Source organism: Cupressus sempervirens, chromosome 1 (genome assembly GCF_028749045.1).
Source record: "Cupressus sempervirens isolate cs-2001-9-10 chromosome 1, ASM2874904v1, whole genome shotgun sequence".
Taxonomy (NCBI): Eukaryota; Viridiplantae; Streptophyta; class Pinopsida; order Cupressales; family Cupressaceae; genus Cupressus; species Cupressus sempervirens.
In genome coordinates, this window is record NC_143118.1 from 520,616,991 (window position 1) to 520,641,008 (window position 24,018).

At 33.0% G+C, this 24,018-nt stretch overlaps 1 protein-coding gene, 1 non-coding gene and 1 pseudogene across 2 annotated transcripts; all 3 read right to left on the minus strand.

The window, feature by feature from the left end:
- Window positions 1-6,701: 6,701 nt before the first annotated feature.
- On the minus strand, window positions 6,702-9,635 carry LOC149578515 (F-box/kelch-repeat protein At5g43190-like). The gene is made up of 2 exons (XM_089829574.1): window positions 9,399-9,635; window positions 6,702-8,262 (listed from the first exon to the last, which is right to left on the minus strand). The coding sequence occupies exon 2, from the start codon at window positions 7,997-7,999 to the stop codon at window positions 6,944-6,946; it is 1,056 nt and encodes a 351-aa protein (XP_089685700.1). The 5' UTR covers window positions 8,000-8,262; window positions 9,399-9,635; the 3' UTR covers window positions 6,702-6,943.
- A 3,467-nt stretch (window positions 9,636-13,102) lies between these two features.
- Window positions 13,103-13,174, minus strand: TRNAV-UAC (transfer RNA valine (anticodon UAC)). The gene has a single exon. It is a non-coding gene; the product is annotated as a tRNA-Val (tRNA).
- A 7,519-nt stretch (window positions 13,175-20,693) lies between these two features.
- On the minus strand, window positions 20,694-23,737 carry LOC149578517 (putative ALA-interacting subunit 2 pseudogene; annotated as a pseudogene).
- Window positions 23,738-24,018: the final 281 nt, after the last annotated feature.

The window sequence follows — 24,018 nt, forward strand, 5'->3', positions numbered from 1 at the left end:
CACACAAAATATATATGTATATATAGACATATATCTACATTAAAAGACTTAACAAACATATTAAATTTACTAAAGAATATTAAATAATAAAAAGACAATAAAAACTGACCTATTTTGATGTCTAATCATTTAGATGCCCATCTCAGCTAACCTCCAATCGAAAGTCCCACAGTCACAATGAAAGTGATTTGGGCTTTTAGTGGTTTTTAAACCCCAAAATTAACCCTATTACTTGTGACCACAAGTACTAAGCTACTTTATATTGAAAGTAACTTAGTACTTTCAATCAAAAGCACTTTTTCAAGTAGTTTCTATTGAAACTAGTCGAAAAGAGGACTTAAAAATTTCAATATAAGTCTTGTGAGGTTTCAATCCAACTAGAAAATTGTTCACCCTCCCCCAAACAAAAGCATCAACTAAGAAAATATAGCGTACTAGAAGAAAAAAGTAGAGCCAAGAAAAAAGATAGCAATGAAAAATCCAACCTGAAGACAACACACCAAAATAAACAAGGACAAAACAAAGACAATTAACTGAGGTACTTTAGAAGCTCAACCACTTATTCTTATCATTAGTCAGCCTTTTAATGTCTTGAACCTCTTTAGTAGCAATGGTGTCCTCCTTGGTATTGGCTTTGGTCCTTCTGCTAGGGCCAGTCTAAGTATCCTCGGGGGAATTGTTGTCATCTGGTACATGAATGATAGTTCTATCATTCTTGGAGCTTTCTAGCTTCCCAAGGAGGATCTTGAAATGTTCATTGGAGGCCTTAAGGATCTCGTAGCTCTAATCAACTATGATATTCAAAGCATTCTCAATAAATGATTCTTTTAGAATAGGGTAATCTAGTCACCTAGCCCCTTGAAGTCATCAACCTCCTTTTCTTTCCCTATCATGTCCACATTCAAGTTAACCCTATCCACCTAATCTCTACCAACAACTGCAACATCAAGGATATCTAGCTTGCTCTCCATAACTCTAATCTTAAGGTTTATGTCCTTGAATTCATGGAAAGACCACTTGATAGCTCTATAGAAGTCCAACACATTATTTCTAGTAGTTAATAGAACATTAGGGCCTCGTTCCCTATTGGCATTGTTAGGATAAACCACAGACAAAAATAAAAAACTACATGCAAATATAACCAATAACAGAAAATAATAGATCACACAGAAATGAACACAAGACACCACGATTTAACATGGTTCACCCAATCCCTGGGCTACGTCCACTAAATAGCAAGTCCAATATTATTACAATCTAGTGATTACAACCTGATTACAATCCGTAATCCCTTACAGCTCAATACCGCAACAAGAAGCAATTTCGCATCACAACATCACAAAAATACCCAAACCTAAACCCTTTTATACAAGTATTAAACCACTTTAAGGTTATAACATGTCGGCCATAAATTAGCCATAATTTTAGTGGCAAATCTACAAATGGCGAATCTACGAATAATACCAAATTTTTATTTTTTTCGGGGTGATGTCTCGAACCCCACTAATTATGAAGTATGTACAGTACTTTCCTGATCAGTCACCACAATCTAACAGGCATCACTAAGAATGAGCATTGAAGGATCAATAAGCTAGTCTAGATTAACATTAGCCTTGTCCTTTGCATTGGTGGCAATATTTATCTTCTTCTTGGGAACTCTAATTTTCAGATTATCCATGTCCACAATAGTCCAATCCTCAATTTCCTTATCTTACCTTGAGGATGGGGTTTCCTCATCTTACTTTCTTCGCCAAACTCATCTCTATCAATATCAACAATAATCTTCATCTGAGGAGACCCCACCATTCAAATTCTTTCGTTTCTTCATTGAATTCTTGTAGGGATAAAGTTGGCTCAAAGTTCAACTCTAAATATTCACCTAAGGATGAGGACTTAGATTCTAACAAGGTCATGGAAGTCTTTCTTGGTGGTACAAGTCTTTCTAAAAAGAAAAGAAAAAGATGTAGACCTAATCTGCAGGGAATTGCTATGAGGGATAAGACGGTAGTGAATAGGGCCTACTCTCGAAAAGGTATTGGAAAATCATTTTTGTCCCTCCCAATCACGATGTGATTCTCCCTTTCAACCTTGGATTTCATTTTGAGATGTCAAAAATGGTTGCTAAAGTTACTTGGGCTATAGATCAGTTGTAGGAAGATTTTAAAGCCCAACAAACTACTCTAAGTGGTTTATATTTAAATTAACAAGCTTAACATGAAGATGGTACTTGTTGACAAAAAAAAATCAAAGGTAAAACTTTGCTTCCTCTAAATTTAGAGAATGATATAGAAAAGAAAGGACCATAAGAACCTAATTATTTAGCTATATTAAATATAATATGGATTTCCAAAAGGATTATATGAGAACCCACATTTCAGACATCCTAGTGAGGAATTGTTAATGAATAGCTCATTTGACTCAATTATTGAGGAAGATATCCTAATCATATCATTGACAATTTTAATTTTGTAATATACAAATCCAACATGAGTGATGCTCATTCTTTACTATCAGTCTTACCTTAATTTTCTTTATTTATTTTGTTTAAATTTGCAAGTTTGTGATGTGGGAAAACTCTCAAAGTTACTTGAGATCATCTCTTTTAAATTGTAATGATAAGATCTTTTAGAGCTACTAGATTTCCATCAATATTATTAGACTATTTTTTGGATTTGATTGTATGAATATTTTTTGTCATTAACATTTCAAATCACACTACATGATCCATCGTCAGGATGTATGCAAAAAAAGATGAGGAGAAATGAAGTTCTAATGAACTTCATTTAGAAGATCTTACAACTTCTAATTTAGTTGGAAAACCTTTAAGGTTCATTTGTTTGGTGGAATTGAAATGGAATTGTTATTCTCAAATCCTGAAATTGATATATTCTATGTTTATTTTCAAAACATGAAAATATAATACAAGTTTGTTAATTTTCTTTACCCCTAAAACCAGTATTTTAATCTTCCATCTAAAAAGGTGGATTTGGAAAATGAATTACAATTGCACTTAAATGGGAATTGAGGGTGAATCATTTTTTTTTTTTTCACGTCCACAATTCTCTCTGACTTGTTTGAAGCTCTATTATTTATGTAGGCAGGAAAATGATTTTATTCATATTGTAGTTTGGCAAATGAGAAATGGAGACCTCTTTGCAATTTTTTTCTACTCAAATAGGTAGGTTCTCTATTTTAGGTTTAGGAGTTTGTCTGAAAATGGATATAGTGGATATGTGTGCTCTTTAAACATCCAAATGAAAGGGCGAGTTTGAATTAAATACGTATATGGTTCATGTATACATACATAATGTTTGTTAATCTAACCCCATGTTCCCATGCAACTTCTTAAATACAAATTTTGCTTAATCTTAAGCTGTGAGAGTGTTCCCATGCACATATTTCATTGGCAAGAGAGGATAAATTGGAATATTTTCCTATTTTTATGGAGCAACTGCTACTTAAAATAAAAAAATAATCTATAAAAAAGTTGCAGTTGAAATAAGTAGCAAGTGCTTATTTAAAAAAAATAGCACAAAATCCCACATGACACCACAATTTGATTTCCCTCTTATTTTTCACATCTAAGTTTTAATTTTGAAGTTTATTATCAATAATATAAATCAAACATAATATTTATGATGACTACTAAAAAAATAAGCAGCAAAATATAATGACCATGGGGCCATTAGCTCCACAATTTCTTCCTAAAATGTTTGAGCATTGACTGCTAGCCAAAATAAGCTTTAGCGACTGCATGAGGACTTACCCTAAAAACTTCGTGAAATTGCACATATTAATATTTTGTAAAATAAATAGAACCCCTAAATCCACTCGAAGAGGGAGCAAATATTAATTATTATGAGCCCCACTTATCCATGCAGAATAGGTGGTAGAGATTTGTAAAAAAACATAATTGATTTGTGGTCTCATGGTTTACATCTACTGGCTATGTAGAGAACAAAATAGATTTGTTGCAAAATGAGACTCGCAAGTGCATTTCCAAATTTCACAAGTTTTTCTAAACTCCTTGTGAACAAGCAAAGGCTTTGCAAAAGGAATTTGAACATCAATCAACACATAATATCTATCAAACAAAACACAATTACTGAATCAAGGCACATACATTGCTCTTGCAAAATGTTATAAATCTCTTAGTCTCATGGAAAGTGTTCATAGAATGTGCTCCAAAATTAATTTGGTGAAAATAGTTCACAAATTGAATGGCAGGTACAAGACTTTTAAAATATTAAAAGTAATTTATGTGTCATAGTATAAAATGAAAACTTCTTTATTCAAATAATGTTTTCCCAATTTTAAAACATGTTGATTAAGTGAAGTTGTGAGATATCTTTAAGTATGATAATCATAAGAAAATAAAGAAGCAAAATGTTCATTTTACCCCAAAGCATGAATTTGAGAATAATGAAATCAAATGCAAAAAAAATACATCTTTTTATTATGAATTCTAAGTAGATCAAAAAATTCCAACTATATTTTAAAAACTATTTTCTAGATTTAAAACTTAAAACTTCTTGAATTAATTACAACATAATTTAATTTTAACAAACAACAGACTTTGAGAAATGTAGGATAATTACCTTGTGTTTCCATGTGACTGTTTAAGTGGATTTTATGCTTATATTTAAGCAGTTTAGTGTTCTCATGGAAATTTCGAAGTGTCTATAAAGGATAATTTAGAATCTTTCAGTGGAGAGGCTATTATTTAGCAATTGAAAATAAGCTATGCAAAAAGAGGAGGGGCTGAAAATAAGCTTATAAACACCAAGTTCCACAAACTTTTTTTCCTCCCTTTTAAAAACATTTTATTTTTAAATCCATCTTTGTAAAAGTATTATCTAATCAATTAATTCATAATTTAAGTTTGCTACTTAAAATGAACAACAAAACATATATTAATGGGCCACAAGCTCCACAATTATTTCCAATAATTGTTGAGCAGCCGTTCCCTACCAAAATAATCTAAAGGAGTGGCATGGGAACATGCTCTCAGGAAGCAACAATTTCTTAGGATAAATAGAAGCAACAATTAATTGAATAAATGCAAATAACAAGCAGACTACTGAACTTTAAATAATTAGCGTTGAGGCTGATATTTGCCACAAATAAAAACGAGGAACAGATCTTATAAAACAATATGCTAATCTTGTGGGTCGTTTTTGATTCAGGCGAAGGCTTCAAATTTTAAGAACCAATCATATATCGCCCTGGGTCACCTATGCGGGTGCACCTCTAATCTCTGGATCCAATTTGTGAATTTTATCGTTCCAATTTGAGCAAATTATCAAAATGCGGATTTTTATGTGAAGTTAAGAGGCCTAATAGGCAATGACGAAGGAAGTAATATAATTGGATTTTGTGAAGCAGGTGTTGGGGTGAGATGGGCATATGGATGAGCAATAGTTCTAAAGCGAGGAAAACGCAGAAGAATTCTAAAGCGTACAGTTGTGAAGTCTTTGAGTTAATGAAACTGAAATCCTACAGTAGCAATGTTGAGCCATCATCTGGATACACAAAGTATGTCAATATTTTGGCAATCATGCAGCAAGAAGTGTTGTTGTGCGTGTCTAATTCGCTTCTCTTTTCCTACTCTGAAACAATACATTTCAATATACAAATGCCCTGCGAGGAATGTGATATTGGAATTGGTGATGGTCACTAAAAATCCCTCAACAGGTGTTAAAAAACTGTCTTAGGAGGTACAAGGCAGGATTGGTGTCTTCACCATTACTGCTTGGCAGTAAACAGCAAACAACAATTGTGGAATGCACACACTTCCAAAAGACTAGACTTTCTAAAAAATGGATTTTCTATAAATGGGTGTTGGTTCGGTTGACTGGCTCTTGTTTATGGATGTTGTCTAGTGGTTTGTGTGTGGATAGGTTGTAGTTGGTAGGAATTTAGATATCTACTGGAACGACTATAAGTGGGTGGTGTAGGTCTACTGGCTTTTTGTCTGAGTTTAGTGGTTTGTGAATGCATAGGTTGAATTTGTTAAGGATTGGGTGTGCATGAATAGATTGCAGTTATTAAGGATTTGGAAGTGCATGAATAGGTTGCAGTTGTTGAGGAATTGGGTGTCTTTTCGTCTAGGAAATGACAATAACAAGGAATTTGTCAATTTTGAGTTTGAAGCCACGAGGTTTCATTTTGTTATCATGAACTTGGCCACCAATGATGCCAAATTTGTATAAAAATGATGTGTAGATCCAAGGAAAAAGTGGAGAGCCACTAATAATGATTTCCAATTCGGAGGACAAACATTTTTAAATTATGTTAAATTTAGACACGTCTAATTGCCATAATACAAGAACAATGTAATATGCTATGAAAGGACAGAGGTTTGGAAAGCCCTTAACATTAAATATCAGGCCACTCTGTAGATAAGAACATCCTATAATTGATTGCTTCGAAACCAGTCCAATGACCACCCAAATTACAATTCATGCATCAATCAAATTCATCACATCAACTTAGCATGATACTTGGTATCAGTGTTGCATGATCATAAAAATTATTATACAATGCTCTTTAAGTTATACTTGATATCAGAAACAGTAGCTAAGGGTTTGAATTTGACATCCATCTATTCCTGTCAAGCATATTTTCAATCACATTTCTTACAGTACTAACTGCCTTTCACAAGTATCAAATTTTCAAATATAACCTCAGCGATAACGGGATCACACAAAAAACAAGCCTATGGGATATATTATAGCTACTTCAATAATTCAGTTGCAGTCAAAATCCCACAACTGCTGAACTTAACTTATTCTGAAATTGCCTGGATAAATACTGTTGTGACAATGTTCATATGTTTAAAAACTGATTAAGCCATGCATAATCAGGCTGCAAGGAGACTAATGGTCAACACTGCAACCTGGAATCCTCATTAAATTTCATGATTGCCAACAAGGCAAAGAAACTAGACCAATGCATATAAACTGGGAGTGAAAGAAAACCATTTGAAGCCATAACTTGCTTCATCAGCTATAGATGGACATCTAGGAAGCCAATGCCATGTCCGGCGTGGCAACTTGTAAACAAGAACTTGAGGTGATGCAAAACAGGAAAGGCAGATGTAGTCTTCATGACCTATGCAGCATATTTGGTCATAATTGTGGTAAGAAATTGCAAGGAATTTCTTGCACATCACCTCTGGCAACTTCTGGACCTCCCTCCATTCTGTTCTGTGCTCATTCAGTTCCCACACCCAGATGCTCCTTGAAATCCCATTCTCTCCAACTCCACCAACAAGATAAAGCCGATTGCTACAACTTACCAAACGACTGCATACAAGTGAGTCCGGCAATGGTATGGGTGCGGTAGCTTGCACCCTTCTCCATGACCCTCTTTGTGTATCATACCCCACAGCCCCAAATGCCTCTGATGTGCTAAAATATATGACACCATCACAGAAAGTTGTGTCATATCTCAGATTTGTTTGCATTGGCACATCGTCCGTTCTTTTCCAGGTATCACTTACTGAGTCATAGATCTCTGTCCTCCTGTCAAAACAGGTACCTGCCACTAAAATCTTGTAGCCCTGAAGGCCTTCTCCAGCCACCATTGCAACAGAGTTCCAATTACGTTCAAATGAATTGTAGGGAAGCTCTCTCCACATTTTTGTTAGGGGATTGCAAACAGAAAGGCAGAATTGGGTTTTCAAGCACAATAAGCCACCTGAGGCCCCCACAACTTCTGCTGTTTGATAAGGAAGAAATGAGAGGGATATGATGTGCCACTTACTGAGAAAGCTATCATATGTCCTGCAAATTCTGTGATCTCGGCGCTTCAACATTACCAACCACGGCCTGTGTGATATTTTGCTGCACAGTGAAAGAAAGCTCGGTGATGACAGAAGAGCATTCCATCTCTTGCACACACACCTAAGAGAGAGAAAGGATTCTGCCGGTAGCTTTGCAAGGATTCTATCTATCAGATCCTCAGGCAGATTGCTCCAAATTCTTGCTTCCATCATTGGTAATCACACAGAGCGATGGCACACACCACAATAGGGCAATAGGGGAATTCCTTTCCTCCAAACTATGAGTCAACTGGGAATTGTTGCCTAATTCCAGCGAACTGTCAGTATTTCTCTCATGGCTGGAACTGAGTCACCTAGCAGTTGAGCACTGACCCTATCCAGGAGAGCATTCAAACCAACCTGATTTTCCCAATATACCGACCATTTACCCGACTGCAAAAGCAATTGATTCAATCACGTCTATGCAATCTATGCCCCTGCTCAAAGATAAGGAACAGTCAATCTCTGTGCAGTGTGCACCCAAAGAATCCCATTAACTGTATTTCGCTGCTTTGAGGTGTTTATCTAACAAAGTTGTAATCAAGTTAAAAAATTTGGGATCTATTTCGCGATCTACCATTAGTGAGTTAGATCGCAGAGTGTGAAATGCAAAGTTTATGAAAATAAAATGCATGAAATTTTTTTCCAACCTATCTCATAGACTATGAAAATCTCATGTTCATTAAAACTGTTATCTTGAAAGGGCCTGCAAAAGACCACGTACTAATTTACTGATTTCAATCACGATACTATATGACATAAAACTAATTATGCTTTAGATTGCAATGGGATCAAGCCCACAATCCGTTAACCAAAAAGTCATTGGGTACTGATGCAGATATCAATCTGTATTTTTGAGAGATTGATTTGTCTTTCCAAATCTCTGAGGATATCTCTGTTATTTCTCATTTAAATTCAAACCCTGTGATGAATTTGTGGATCAAGGATCAATCCTTAGTTTCAAGCCAAACCCTAAGTCTCGAGCCAAAAACCTTAGACTCAGGCCAATCACCCATATTTATGATGCGCCAGTTTTCATCAATTCATGTTTGACGATGGGTTTTCTAGAGGTTTTGGTTAAAATGCAAAGGATCATAAATTCTGTACAAAAGAAATTAATTCCTGCTGAAAACAAATTGGGAACATTCTTCAACGAAATTCAGACAGCTGACTCGGAAATAAACATCCCATGATTTGATATATTGCCAAAAAACACCACCTTCAATAAAAGTCAGACATTTGAATCAGAACAATTCATCACATATTTTGATACATTGCCAAAAACAACACCAAATCGGAAATTCAAACCTCACGCGTGCCTTGCATTAGGAACGAGGACATTAAACACAATGTGAAAAAATATTCAATTCCGTAATGGATCTGATTCCCCATGAAATCCGCCCAAAACAAGATATACATTATAAAACCCTAGAAATGAAACAGAGAAACAAAATGAAGCAACAACATCCTAAATTTTCATGGTTGTGGGCATAGCTCAACTAAATGCCTGGCTATATATGACAAAAAAAGAGGTTTCAAATCTGAAACAGAAAAGTTCAGTCCCATATCTTACCCGTCTTGCGAAGATCAAAGAGCAGAGACGATTGACTTTCGATCTGCGTGTGGAAGAAATAGTTAATGTTTGTTTGAACTGCCATAGTTGGGTGATAGAGCGTTGAAGCATTCCAGCTTCTAGAATCCTAATTTGATTGTGTAATTTAGTGATGTAATCTGACGGAGGAAGCAAAGGGTGCCCCTGGCCTATAGAATCGAATAGAAGACTTTTAACACTACAAGGTCAAGAATAGATAATCCAATTTCATTTTACTTCAACTCCTATTTGTTTAGGATTATTTTGCTTGTTTATATATATATATATATATATATATATATATATATATATATATATATATATATATTCATATATATATATATATATATATATATATATATATATATATATTCATGATGATGGTTATTGAGAATGATTTAGAAATAAATATATGTGTTATACGGTAGAGTGTGAAAATTTCATATTAATTAATTAATTTTATTTGTTATTTTCAAATATGTGAGAGAATATATGTGTGTTATAAAATTGGAATTTGTATATTTATATTTATATTTTATTTATTTTGATGGTATGTCTTTATATGATTACGCAGTAATATGTATTATATTGTTGTGATTAATTTAACTTATTTCATAAAAAAAAAAAATTTCATGTTTTCATGCATTTTGATATATTCAAATGTTATGTTTATCTTGTTTGTGTGTTTCAAAGCTTTGTTTTATTAGTAGCTCATAGGAGCATATCCATTCTATGATCCAAGATCTTGCATTCCTTGCCTTTTGTCAATCTTGCAACATGCAAATTCATGCCTATATGGGATGAATTTGGTTCAAAATGCATATTTCAAATTTCAACATTGTTGTCTCTTACTATTTCTTATTAACCATTGGGAACCAACTTGGTACACGTTTATGTGATTATTTGTTCTATCTTGGAATTTAAAGACATTCATTTGAACAATTTCATGCATCAACCTTTTGAATATCATAAATAGTTACAAATAACATTCCTAGAAACATTTGGTTTTGGGAAATTATAAAGAATTTGCATTTGCATTATAAATTACTTCTATATGGTTGGACCCTTGCTTGTTAACTACCAACACTGGCCCAAGGTTGTAAAATTGGTTTCTCAAGAGAGTTGAGCAAGGAGAACTTGACCTTCATACTTCAATAATGTTGAAAGGTATTTTTCAATAATCATTAATCATAAATATTAGCATACATTAGACTTTGGGAAGGCACAACCTTTTTAGAAGTCCAATATCAAATAGTTCAATTCTACATGTTATAGTTGAACTATGCATGGAAAGTCAATTCATTGCAGTCAAGATTGAAGTTGTGATGTTTTTGGGAGTAAGTTAATTCAAATTTAACAATTTAGCTTAAAATGCATATAAGTAGTAATTTGATTATGACCCCTTTAACTGAACTCTTTCCTTTTAATCCTAGTTACAATGATGGTATATGAACCTGTAATATTGCATCCTATTTTTTGGTCAAGGTAAGTCATTGAAATCAACATTTTGAATCAAATTTTCAGTTTCAATCACCTATAATGTTAAAGCATCAAGAGTTGAGTTTTCAACTATAAATCGTAAAAGTACTTTCCTTAAGGAAATTAATAAAGTATTTTTCAAATTAACACAATTTTTTAAAAATGTTTTTGGCATTTTTTGTGACATTGAGAGTATGATTAAATATAATATAGAGAAGGATTATTTTGTATCCAATAACTTTTTTGTACATATCTAAATCAAGATTATTATTTTTGTTGAAATAGGAAAACAATACCTAGTGCACATATATTTTTATTTTTTAATCTATTTCATTATTTTCCACGTGTATAAAATATAACTCTTAACAAATGTTGAAATAAATATGATAATTACAAACATGACAATAATAACTAATGAAACTAAATAAATTCATAATTGTACTCATTGGAAAACTATATTGAGTACTACGATCCTACAAATTATCTTGTCATATTTATATTGAGAAATATATAGATTCTAATATGGTACAAAAGCACCTAAGGGATTTTTGGAGGATCCTAACACTTGCATACCCTCAAGTTGTCATAAGATCTAATAAGCTCTTGTGAAGTTCATTAGAATGAAGTAGTTACATTGTAATAAGACCAATAAAGCCAATTTGGTGAATTTCACCCATTAGGACCTACATGGTCAACCTTGGTCAATGGCCACCAAAGTTGTGTAGAAGGGGATCAAACATGTTTTTCTAATGTTTTTGGTTATATGTGACCTATTTGTAAGGTTGATGGGCTAGATTGATTGGTCAAATGCATAATGCACCAAAAGTTGCCAATTTTGCTTTATAACTTTGACAACTTTTGTTGCAATTTGAAACCCAATGGCTAATTGATTTAAAAATTAGTTGGGGCTGGTTGGAATTAATGTAGGAGGATATTATAAGACCCATTAAGATGTTTTCTCATATAACTTGAAGTTTTGGTGATTGACCTAGAATATTTGGTTGGATTGTTCAATAATTTATAGAGTTTTTCTTGCTTCCTTGCACTTACACAAACATATTCTAATTAGTGGATTAAAGCCATGGGCATGATCCAATAGAAACATGAATCTTCTTTCTATTACACTTGGTTTGAACACATTAAGTAAATTTTTGAGTGAGTTATAGTGTTTTTGGTGAAAACAATTTTGAAATACCATACCCTAGGATTTGAAACTAATTCATGGAAACCTAACATTCCATCATGGGATTTGGCCCAAACATGGCGAATTTTAGGCTATAGTGTGTACTAAAAGATGCAAATAAGTATGAACAATTCCATCAAGTCCTAAATTTTTAAGATGATGCCCCAAGCTTGGCATGACCATGTGACAAGCAAGGAAACAAGTAAATTGGTGTTGTAGAGAGATCACATAGGGTGTGGGTGTGAACCAATGGTGGATCTAATGTCCTTAGGCATGTTTAGTAGAGATTATCCAACAAGAAAATTGATAAGAGAAGTTGGCTGGCAAAGAGTTTCTTTAGAAACTGGGCCCAAATGCTAATTTAGGCCTAATTTGTGCATTATAGGATTAACCAAGTCAAAGGCCAAACCCAAATCTATTTTTTTAATATTTATTGTAGCTACAAATTTTTTATTCAAAAGTGTCATTATTCTAATGGTTGATTTGAGTCAATTAAGAAAAATTGAGAATGAAGAAACTTCCACAACTCTATGTGAAATGTACGTTGATGAGATCATGTAATGGTGATGAGATCATGAAGAAACTTCCACAACTACTAAAATTTGTATATATGTGACTAAAATCAGTCATGTGACTAATAGTAGTTAATATCCAGTCATTTATAATGCTATTAAATATACTACTAAATGATTTTAGTCACTTATTTGATCACTGATTTTGATCATCGATTTAATCACATATTTAGTTGTATATTTGATAGTGGATTTAGTCACATATATAGTGGTATATTTAGTAGCATATTTAATCACATATTTAGTATATTTACTCACATATTTGGTAGTGTATTTAGTAGCATATTTAATAGTATATTTGATCACATATTTAATAGCATATTCAATAGCATATTTAGTCACATATTTGATAGTGTATTTAGTAGCATATTTAATAGGATATTTGGTCACATATGTAGTAGCATATTCAATAGTATATTTAGTCACATATTTGGTAGTGTACTTGGTCATAATAGGGCACGATGGAATTGAACCACCATCCTCCTGCTTGTAAAGCAGGTGCTCTTCCATTGAGCTAGCACCCTTTAAAGAATACATAAAAAATTATTATTTGTTTCATTTCATTCTCAATATAGCACCCAAAAAAGTTATATAAAAAAGAGTCAAAGCTAAGATATTCACATTTCATGTACTAGGAATTTAAGAATAATCAAATGAAATCTTACACCTCAGCAACTATTTGGGGCCACAGAGACATTATAGCAACTATCATTGAATAGAACAAAAAATTATATCTAAAATTCACCTTCAACTGATCAAGAGTGGAAAACATTAAAACTAACCCATCTTGATGTAGAACACCCTTGTAATCTACCTCATCATCCTGTACATGTGAAAGGAAGTCAATTAATGATAAGCATGAAAATCATCTATAGAAAGAGATACAAAAACATACTGTAATTTTCTTAAAAACTTATTGACATCAAGACCAACTCACTTTTACAATTTGAGCCTCCCAGATGAAGTGTCAAGATTTTAAATGAGTACAAATAAGAATGATAAAATTTAATGAATTAATTAAGAAGTTCAAACAGCATAGAATTGAATTCCTTCAGTCGAGACATTGACTAAGTAGAAGTACAAAAAGAAATAATTAAACAAGACTTCCATTGTGGAAAAATAAACACTAATATAATTTGAAATGGATAATATCAAAAAAATGGGAAAAGGGAAGTATAAAGATTCTACAAAAAGAAAGCTTGCAATAATAAAGTGTAAAACACCTCCTTTTGAATGGGAAGTTGGTTGGTTCTCCTTTGGAAATCAAAGTAGTGGCAGTGCTTCTCCTCAAAAGGAGCCTATCGAAAGAATAGCTTCTAAAATATCAATAGTAAAGTTAAAAGTAAAATGATGATTTAGAAACACATCAAAACCATACATGTACAAAGAAGCTAGTTGCAAGCTTACCACTCCTTTCTCGAGCTTGGCAGCTTGCATTCTAAGATTTGCAAGTCTTCTACATGGATCTATCTACTCTTCTGGAGCTTCCATCGGGGAAATGAGAATTTGTCTATATTAAATAATGATAGAACTCTCAAAAAGATTAATGGAAACTCCCAAATGTTTATAATATATATAAATAATATAATCTACAAAGTGATACTCGAATGGCTTTACCAATGGTTAATGTCCTCTGACAAGTCATGATCTTCCATTGGGAGTTGATGGCCTTTCATATGGATGTTATCCAACTTGTGGGGATGGTATTCTCATATTTGCTACACCCATGGGCCGCTAGTTTCCAGGTGCACCCCATCCTCTTGTGTGGCCTCCACCACTCATAATAGGCCTACATGAGCAACAAAATGATTCTACTAAATACATTATTTGAAGCCTTCAACTCAAACATATTAAATTACTGATGGCTTACCTAGATCCAAATGGCCTCTATTGTTCATCAAAAAAGCCTAGTCCTCTGAACATAGGGCCATTTCTAGATAATATAACAAAAAAATTAACTCCTGAAATAAGTTGGGAATACACTAGTATTTCAAGATACATATTGATGTAACATGTTTTAGGTTACAAGATAAATGGAAGTCTGAACCTTGCATCTCCAAATTTGGGTCTTTTAGGCTCTACAAATCATACAATCAAAGGTTGATTGCATCCCTCAAACAATACATTTGCATAAGGCTAAAATGTAGTTTACATTTGAGAACTATATAAAAAATAAGCACCCACTGAAGGAAATATTAGCAATTGAAAACACAATGTTTACATTCATTGTAAAAGCTCCATATCATTTTTTAATAGCTACCACATCCATTTCTCTAGATGGATATTTAACAAATGCACATCCTACACATATAATTTAATAGTTAACAAAGCCAATATCAATCTTGAAACACTTTTATGAATCAAACTATTAAAAACAGTAGAAGTTACCCCACCTTTGTTCTATTTCTTTTCATCTTTCATGATATATGTCATCAATAGGACCAAACTCAACAAAGATCTATCTATCAAAAAAATAAAGGATTCGGTGAGCATCAACACTAAATTACCATGCCCAATATTTTAAAATTTCAATTATCCACATTGCTCATTGACCAATGCATTTAGTACTTGTGAAAGACTTTGTAAAGATTACCAGTACTAGACAAGCCTCAAGAATCAGAAAAGGAACTGGAATATTTCAACTTACCCACCCCATATATTTATTGATAGTACACGTAATTCACAAAAAGGAGGGCACAAAAAGGAGGAGTTGTTGAAAACAAGTAGTGAGGAGGTTAAGGTCAATGTAGTTTGTATTTTAGTTTAACCCACTTCAAATTCCTCCATGTGCTTGAAAAAGGATGTAACACTTAAGGAAAAAAAAAGGAGGAGGTGATTGCTAGTTTTGAAGAAAGTAAGATTGATATTGTTCATGTTTCAGATGAACCAACAGTGAGAAAAAGAGAACAAAAGGGTAGAAGGAGGGAAAAGTTAATTGTAACAAATAGTATTGAGTAGGCCAAGAATATAGTAACTCGTGTTATTGTTGAAGCCATCAAAAATGATTCCAGATCTCCCAAACGAGTGATCACTCGAAAGGGTTGTAAGCTTAAGCACAAGAAGGAGATGTTGCAAACTAATAGTAAAGAGGATAAGGTTGATGTAGCTTTTGTCTTAACTGAGCCTACTACAAGTTCTTTAAAGTCCCTAAGATAAATTGTGACTCGAAGGGGACAAAAGTCGAGCCACAAGGAGGAGATGTAGACAAATGCTAGCTCTGAAGAAGACAAGATTAATGTGGTAAATGTTTTAGATGAATTTTCTCTTAATCAAAGGGGATGGAAGGGTGGGAGGAAGGGAGAGCTAGTGGTAGCCAATAGTTTTGTGGAGGCCAAGAATATTATACCTAATGTTCCTATTGAACCCACTGTGCATGCTTCTGAATCTCCCAAAGGAGTGGTCACTCGCAAGGGCTGTAAGGGTCAACAGAAGGAGGTGTTGAAAATTGGTAGTGAAGAGGATAAGTTTAATGTAGTCTGTGTCTTAGTTGAACCCATTTCAACTTCTGTGGAGTTCTTGAAACAAGTCGTGTCTTGAAGGGGACAAAAATGTAGCCTCAAGGAGGAGAAGCTAATGAATGCTAGCTCTAAAGAATACAAGATTGATGTGATTAATGTTCCAAATGAACCTAATGTTAATCAAAGAGGATGAAAGGGTGGCAAGAAGGGAGAGCTATTTGTAACTAATAGTATTGAGGAGGCCAAGAACACTATAATTGATGTTCTTGTTGAAGCCACTATGAATGTTTCTGAATCTCCCAAAGGAGTGGTCACTCACAAGGGTCATAAGGGTGAGCATAAAGAGGATTTGAAAACTAGCAATGAAGAGGATAAATTTAATGCCTTTTGTGTCTCAAATGAACCCATGTCAACTTCTTTGCAATGCCTAAAACAAGTTGTCACTCGAAGGGGACATAAAAGTAGTCACAATGAGGAGAAGGTGATCAATGCTAGCTTCAAGGATGTTTTTGATATACCTACTATTAATTGAAGAGGATGACGTGGTGGGAAAAAGAAAGAGTCAGTTGTTACTAAAGGTTCTCAAGAGATCAAAAACATTGGAACTGATGTTCCTATTGACACCGCTATCAATGTTTCCAAATCTACATCCAAACAAGTGGTTGCTTGGAAGGGATATAAGGGTGAGCACAAGAAGGGAGAGTTGTTGAAAGCTAATGTTGAACAGACTATGAATTCTTTTGAGAGCCCAAAATAAGTAGTAACTCAAAGGGGTGTAAAATGTGGTGAGTTATTGGTAAATGATACTATCAAGGAGTACAAGAATGACACAATTGACATTTCTGTTGAAGATAATGTGAGTGCTTCTGAGTCTCCCAAGAGACTGGTGCATGAGAAGGTATTAGATGCTGAAGAGAGAATTGTCAACATAGTTAGTATCCCAATAAAAACCACTATTAAGTGTTCTAAAAATCTCAAGCATGTGGTCACTTGAAGAAGAAGAATCAATAAATAAGAGGGAAGAAAAGTAGTCACTGTGATTTCTTATGAGTGTTAGACACTAGCAGTGGTAACTCGTTTATCAAAAGAATATTAATAGGTTACAAGAAAGTCTCCTCTTCATATTTGGCCAAACAATGTGGTCTCCAGTGATTGCAAAATAAAAATTTATCCTATGTGTATAAATTTTAGAAGGGAGAACACACCAGATGCAATTGCAAGAGAAAAATACTAGCCAGAGGTACATTCTTAGCAAACAAACCTTGGGAGTATTGTCAATGTGACCACTCAACTCAACAAGAGAAATATCCCTCTCCATGTTAGAGCAAGCTGCACTTGTGTCCTCAAACAGTGAATTAGACTGATCATGTGAACTACCAAATACATCTTCATAGTTTTCAAATGTGAGATCAACATCTAACATATTAAAACCATCACCATTATCACTACCATCACAGAGGCCAAGATCTTGCATGTGGGATCCCACAGCTACAGATTCTAATAAAACAGAGCTTTGTTAGACAACACCAAAACATATAAGAGGCTAATCCAAGATAGAAAATGTTATATAGCCCTTTTCAAGTGCATATTTAGAAGTATATTATATGAAGAATTGAGGACAAGGAAAAGTAAAAAGAGATGGAAATAAATAAAACTCCTATCTTATCACAATTTTAATTGTACTTTTGCTTTATCAAAAACATTAAGGTTTGTAACTCCAATAATGGATATCAAAATAATTTATGCTTTATAAAAAAACATTCAATTTATTTTATTTCTTTAAAGAGAACAAGCTATAATAACTTATATACTACCACTTTAGGAATCATATTTCTTCTTAGTTTAAATTAGTTTTTCCAAGACTATCATTAAGTTATCTATAGGGTAATAATTCTAAAAATAATTTTCATCATTCTAAAATATCTAAAGAATTCATAACTAACTCAATAAGATAAATCATCGAGAATATCAAATATCCACTATACTTGTGACACACTTGGTTAGTATCATTTGTAGGATTGCATCGCCAATATGTGTCTCCTTCCATGATATATTCAATATTAGTATCAGGCTATAGTTGTTGCATTCTTGGTAGAAACAATGAAACTGGTGGACTCTCCTTCCACACTGATGGCAGAAATAATATTGAAACATGACTGGATCCACTGCAACTTTTGTGCAATCTTGGTAGCATGAAGCACTGTTGAAGTCACCAGTAAATCCTAGCTCAATTAATGAGATGAATTCTATTTATAAGACTACAACAAGTCTCTTTACAACTGATTTTTTTCCCTTCTATGTGGTTGGGAACAAGAACAATGGCCCTGGAGTTTCAACTTCATTTACTCCTCTCTACAAACTAGAACTACATCCAATGTTTGACTTTAGATAACCAAAATAATTTAGCACTAACATTTTTGTATGTTGTAGGAATGCCACACCTGGAATGAGAAAAATCTACTTGGAAGTATCTGGATTGTAAGCATCAAAGAGATATGTTATTAATCTCATGTCTATATCAAAAAAATTTGAGAGGGTTACTATCAATGATTTCATTGCTTTAATGACTCCAAGCTCAATCCAATCCAAGAGGCTTTCCCTATCCTCAATAACCCAATTGCAAGTGAAGAAAATTTAATCAAATAATAATTGCTAGGGTTAATTTATATATGATTTAAATATTAATATCTGCAGGTCTAATTTAGTGGCCTAATATCAGGTGCATGTTTTGCTTAAAGAACATAGAAGATTTTCAGAGTGAAGTAGTTCCATGAAAAAGTTAAAAATAAAAAATATGTTGTAAAATTATTTTTGAAACATGTACTGATAATTGCTTTTAAATAGTTGTGAAATAAAATATAGCATAAGTATAAATTATTCTTAGCTTCCAATTGGACAAAATAGTTAAAAAGACTCTCTAGCAGGTGCAACAATCATTCAGGTTCCCATCATTAGGTTCCTTTGAAGATATTATTCTAAGTAGTAATTGCTCTTCAAATTCAAAAAAGCATGCTCTTCTTTGCAGCTGTTCAATTTAATTGAGTGCATGAGATCACATTGAACAAATAATCCTAGTGGTTGCTACCACCATGTCACTTGAGTAATATCTGAAGGCACTAATTGAAAAGTTGATGAATTTTTGACCTATTTCTATCTTGCATTGATTTTGTTGAGAATGTCTAAAATGAACATGCTCCACATAATTTGGCTTAACTTTGTGTCTTACTCTCTCTTCAAGTATCTAATGCTTGTTTTAGTATTTTAATACTGCTGATATACAAATAGCATTCATGAAATATTAGACATACTAATTGTAGAGCAGAGCAGAGATCTGTGTTTTTTTTATTTAGAATTATTCAGAATTATCCTCAAGAAAATTCTTTTATTATTCAGAATTATCCTCTAGAATTTATATGACCTTGATCATCAAAGGTTCATATGTATTCTCACCTTTTGGAAAATGTTGACAAGGCATAACGTTTAACTTGGCAAGGAAGAGGACAAGTTGCTGAAGTAAACACATAACCATCATAAGCATCTCAAACAAATTCTTTAATATTTAGAATAATCCTCTAGAAGACATTGCTCATCAACCTTTGATGTCAATGCCGACATATAATCTTGGTGTGGGTGAGGTTTAAAGATGGCACTCTTGAACATGTACTAGATGTCTAAATTCTATTTTTAATAGCACATTTATGTTACACAACATACATAGGGTTGATGAAATAGGCATTTAAAAGTACACGAGATTTAAAGATAAACAAATCCAGGATTCATTGGTGCCAATCAAATTAATTAGAGAAAATGAAAGGTTGTGTTGCTTTGTCTTTATAGTAAACACCAAAGGTTAAAGATGATATATGAAGACTTGAAGTTATGAACTATATTATAGACAGATCCATGCTCACAAAAAGTTGGTAGTGTAGTATCATCTAGACTATTGACACATAAAAAATTTTTTTTTGATGAAAATTAGAATAATTTCAATCAAATAATATCATAAATGTATACAAAAAAAAAAAGTCAGCCTCTTAAAAAAAAAAACTTTACCTATAAAATGCAAATATAGGAAACATCATGATGCTAGATCAAAATAAAAAGAAATATAAAGCCCCTTTTCAAAGGAATATGCATACCTGTTACAATAATATACATCATTATCTCCAGACAAAGATATTTCCAATGTATAAAGATCAATTGTCTCATAATATCTTTTTGAAGACATGGCTGAATTACCTACACAATAGTCGAGTATTGGAGTGCAAAATAGCAAAATTACCTTTTACAACCCTTAGATGCTTTAAAACAACATCCAAAGTCATTCTTTTTTAGGATCTTCAAATTCAGTAACACAATAATTGCTTAAGCCTTATATAATAAACTAGAGCAGGGCAACATTGCTCCATGATGTTGGTTGACTTCACTTATCATATTTGTGACGATCAACAACACTACAAACAAAAAAATAGCATACACTCAAAACACAATGTAGAATTGTTATATTAAAGTAAATAAAACTGAAGATGAGGATTCTCATTCAGCAAGATGTGGAAAACAACTTGCAACATATTACAGAAGAGGCTTATCGTGGAAATTTCATGTGCAAAATGAAGTAAAGAACTGCCAATAAAATGCATGGAGTCCCAATGACAACATATGCTTTCCCTAGAGTATCAATTTTACCAGAGCTAGCTTGTTGTGGAAAGTACCAGACTTTTCTTGCCACCAAAGCTATATGTATTATACTTATTTTGAATCACTACTCTAATGTAACCATCAGCTTCAAGATCTAGCTCAATTCTTCCATACAAATTTCTAAATGTTGGGAGCATTGATCTACGCATCCACACAATAAGATCTTCTTGATCACTCAACTATCACATCACAGCCAGAAAAATCATTAAGAAGCTTTGAGATAAATTACAAAATGCCCTTTACATACAAGAAACATCATCCATTTTATTAGATAGCATACAAAATTCTCTACTTACTAGTTTTGATGGATCTAACTTGGCCTCGCCAATTAAAGATTCATTCTAAAAATTGAAAGGATAAACAATTTTTCCAAATTTATGTTCATGATCACTTTTCCAAGATATGTTTGTCTTGTTGACTTGTAGTTCAATGTTCTCGAGAAAAATTTGTAAGTATCATTAAATAATCTCCAATCTATGAGGTCATAGGGTACTATTGGAAATCTATTTGATTTAATTTTAGGATCACAATAATTTATAGTGTTGTTATCCCATAGATCATGCAATAGCTACTCATTGTTTCTACTTTTTACATATCTGCATTTAGTTGAAAGATTATAAAAACTGTTATGGGGAAATTCCTTAAGGAATAAGGTAAGAAGAGACTTCATGTTATAAATAGTTTTATGGGATAACTCTAAGTTAGCAATTAAAGGCTCCACGAGATGACCAGTCCTACAAACTATCTCAACTCCCCATTATACATTATAAATAGGCTCTTTTCATTATAAAAGCATTACACATTATAAATAGGATCTTCTAATTATAATAAGAATTAAAATTTTCCAAAAGAAATAATGAATATCAAAGCTGAGAAAAGTTTTAATACAATTAGACTCAAAATGTCAATTGTTGTGAATAGTTAACACCCATTTTTTGTTAGAATTCATTCAAATTGTAATATCATAGAATATGATAGACACTCTTGATCCCTGGTATAAGTTGCAAGATGGATATGAGTCTCTATTATGGGAAATAAAGTTGATATGGAATCAAAGCCTTGGAATATATATTTTCATTGATTAAGAGTTCAACACAATAGGAGATGCCCTCTGCATCATACATATAATCCTTCTAAAAAGTATAAGTTGAAAATATAAATTAGTGATTCTCATGAACAAAAGGTCTAATTTTTTTTTATTTAACATATTTCAAGGCGTATCTTTGCTTATTTCATGGGAAAAAGAATCACCTAGTCTGGCTAGGGGAAGTCCCTCCCTACAAAAGTTGGAAAAGCTAACAAGGCACATATGTTGAATTCATTTTTTCTACAAATTTTGTAAAATTCTATAAAAGATCCCCCTATACTTTCTTTGAGATAAATAGTGTTTTGAAAGGTGAAAACTTTATTTGTCAATTTAACAATATTTTCTCACACTTGTAGGACACCCTCATCATTCAAGATAATTGTACTGTATATTGTTTCTTATCAGGTCCTTGTGCTTTTCCTCAAACATTTTGATCAAACAAAGAAACATTCTCAATATTATTCAAGCATTAGAAATGTAGATTTGCTGATATTTTGGCTTCTTCTTATTTGAAGCCATGAACACTACAGTTCTAGTCTTTGTATATTCTTACTAAACTTTCTAATCAATTCTAGAGCTTTGGTAGATTTAAGTGAAGCTCTAGAATGGTGAAGCAACCATAAAATGTTGCATCAACAGGCTGTAGTTACCATTACAATGGTAGATCTACAGGCTTCATATGTAAGGAATGGGTGAGGTAGCTTCTGTAAGTTGAAAAACTATTTTAGCATCAAAGTTAATAACTGGAGTTAAAGCTATAAGGTCATTTTTTGAAAAAAAACATTATCTTCTATACTCTAGAGAAGAAATTATCGACATCAGATGAGCATTTTGATTATGAGGAAACAATCTCCCTTCAAAATAGAAGAAATTACATGGGCCTTGTACTTCAATTGGAAAAAATTGGACACCCTTCTAGTATGACTAAGCTTAGTTGCACAATCAATGCCAATTACCATCTCAAAAATTACAATTTCCCCATATTGAGTGGGGATATATATTTTGGAAAAGAATATTTGCATCTTATTCTCTATAGGAAACTAATTTCCACCAAACAAATTGTATGCCATAGATTCCTACAACTTCCCGTAACTGTCCAAAAAACTCCTAGACGAGAACTGCACCAAGTAAGAGAGACCATTATGGAGTGATTGGTTTCAACTTTCATATTATTACCATCACCAAAACTCCCAAGATGTTGGACACTTATAAACTATTTAGGAGTGTGCTTCTAACAGAATTGAACACAGAATGGTTACCAAGATATTTAATATTTAAGAGAAATTCTCTTTGAGTAAGACATTACAAAGATCTATCTATAAAGGATATAATTACATGTAAGAAAAGCAGAGGATAAGAACTTAACTAAATGAATAAAAGAATATTCCTAAAGTCTATCCTAATAACTTAATAGACCATTATAAACTATACATTACAATATTATTTGAATACCCTCCCTTAATGATCAATCAACTAATTACACCAAGTTTGTCATGAATTTTACAAATTTGTCTCGACTCAAAGACTTGATATGATTTTTTGTCATCTGATCCTTAGTTAAAACAAGCTAAAACAACACTTATTCATCTCCTACAATTTGTTTTATGAAATGACAATGAGGCTCCACATTTTTTCTATGCTCGTGGAAGAAATGAATTCTTGGTTAGCTTTAGCATCACTTAATTGTAACAAAACAAGGGTTAAGACTCTTTCTTGTCAGAAAGCATCCATCAAAGCCAAATTGTTTCACTGTTCCCATGCTACTTTGATAGTTCCTGGATACTCTACTTTTTTGGAGGAAAGAGCTATTGCATGTTGCTTCTTACTTGTCCATGTGACTGCATCCATACCAAGACTGAAACATATCTAGATATATACTTCTTGTCATCAATACAACTTGCCCAATCTAAATCTATGAAAGCAACCAACCTAGGATCTTTATTTTTTTCTATGCAAAATGTCATAGTCATGTGTCCCTTTTAGATATCTTGATACCCACTTTGTTGCAACCCAATGGTTTACCTTGGGGGTGATGGAGCCCTAATTTCAAATTTTTGGGCATCCCTTTGTGTTGAAAAATAGAAAGAAGTAGCTGAAGTTATACTTATTTGGATAAAGGAGGATT

Excerpts from the sequence above, each read along its gene's own strand:
- LOC149578515 (XM_089829574.1), bottom strand. The coding sequence starts at position 7,999 with ATGATGGAAGCAAGAATTTGGAGCAATCTGCCTGAGGATCTGATAGAT.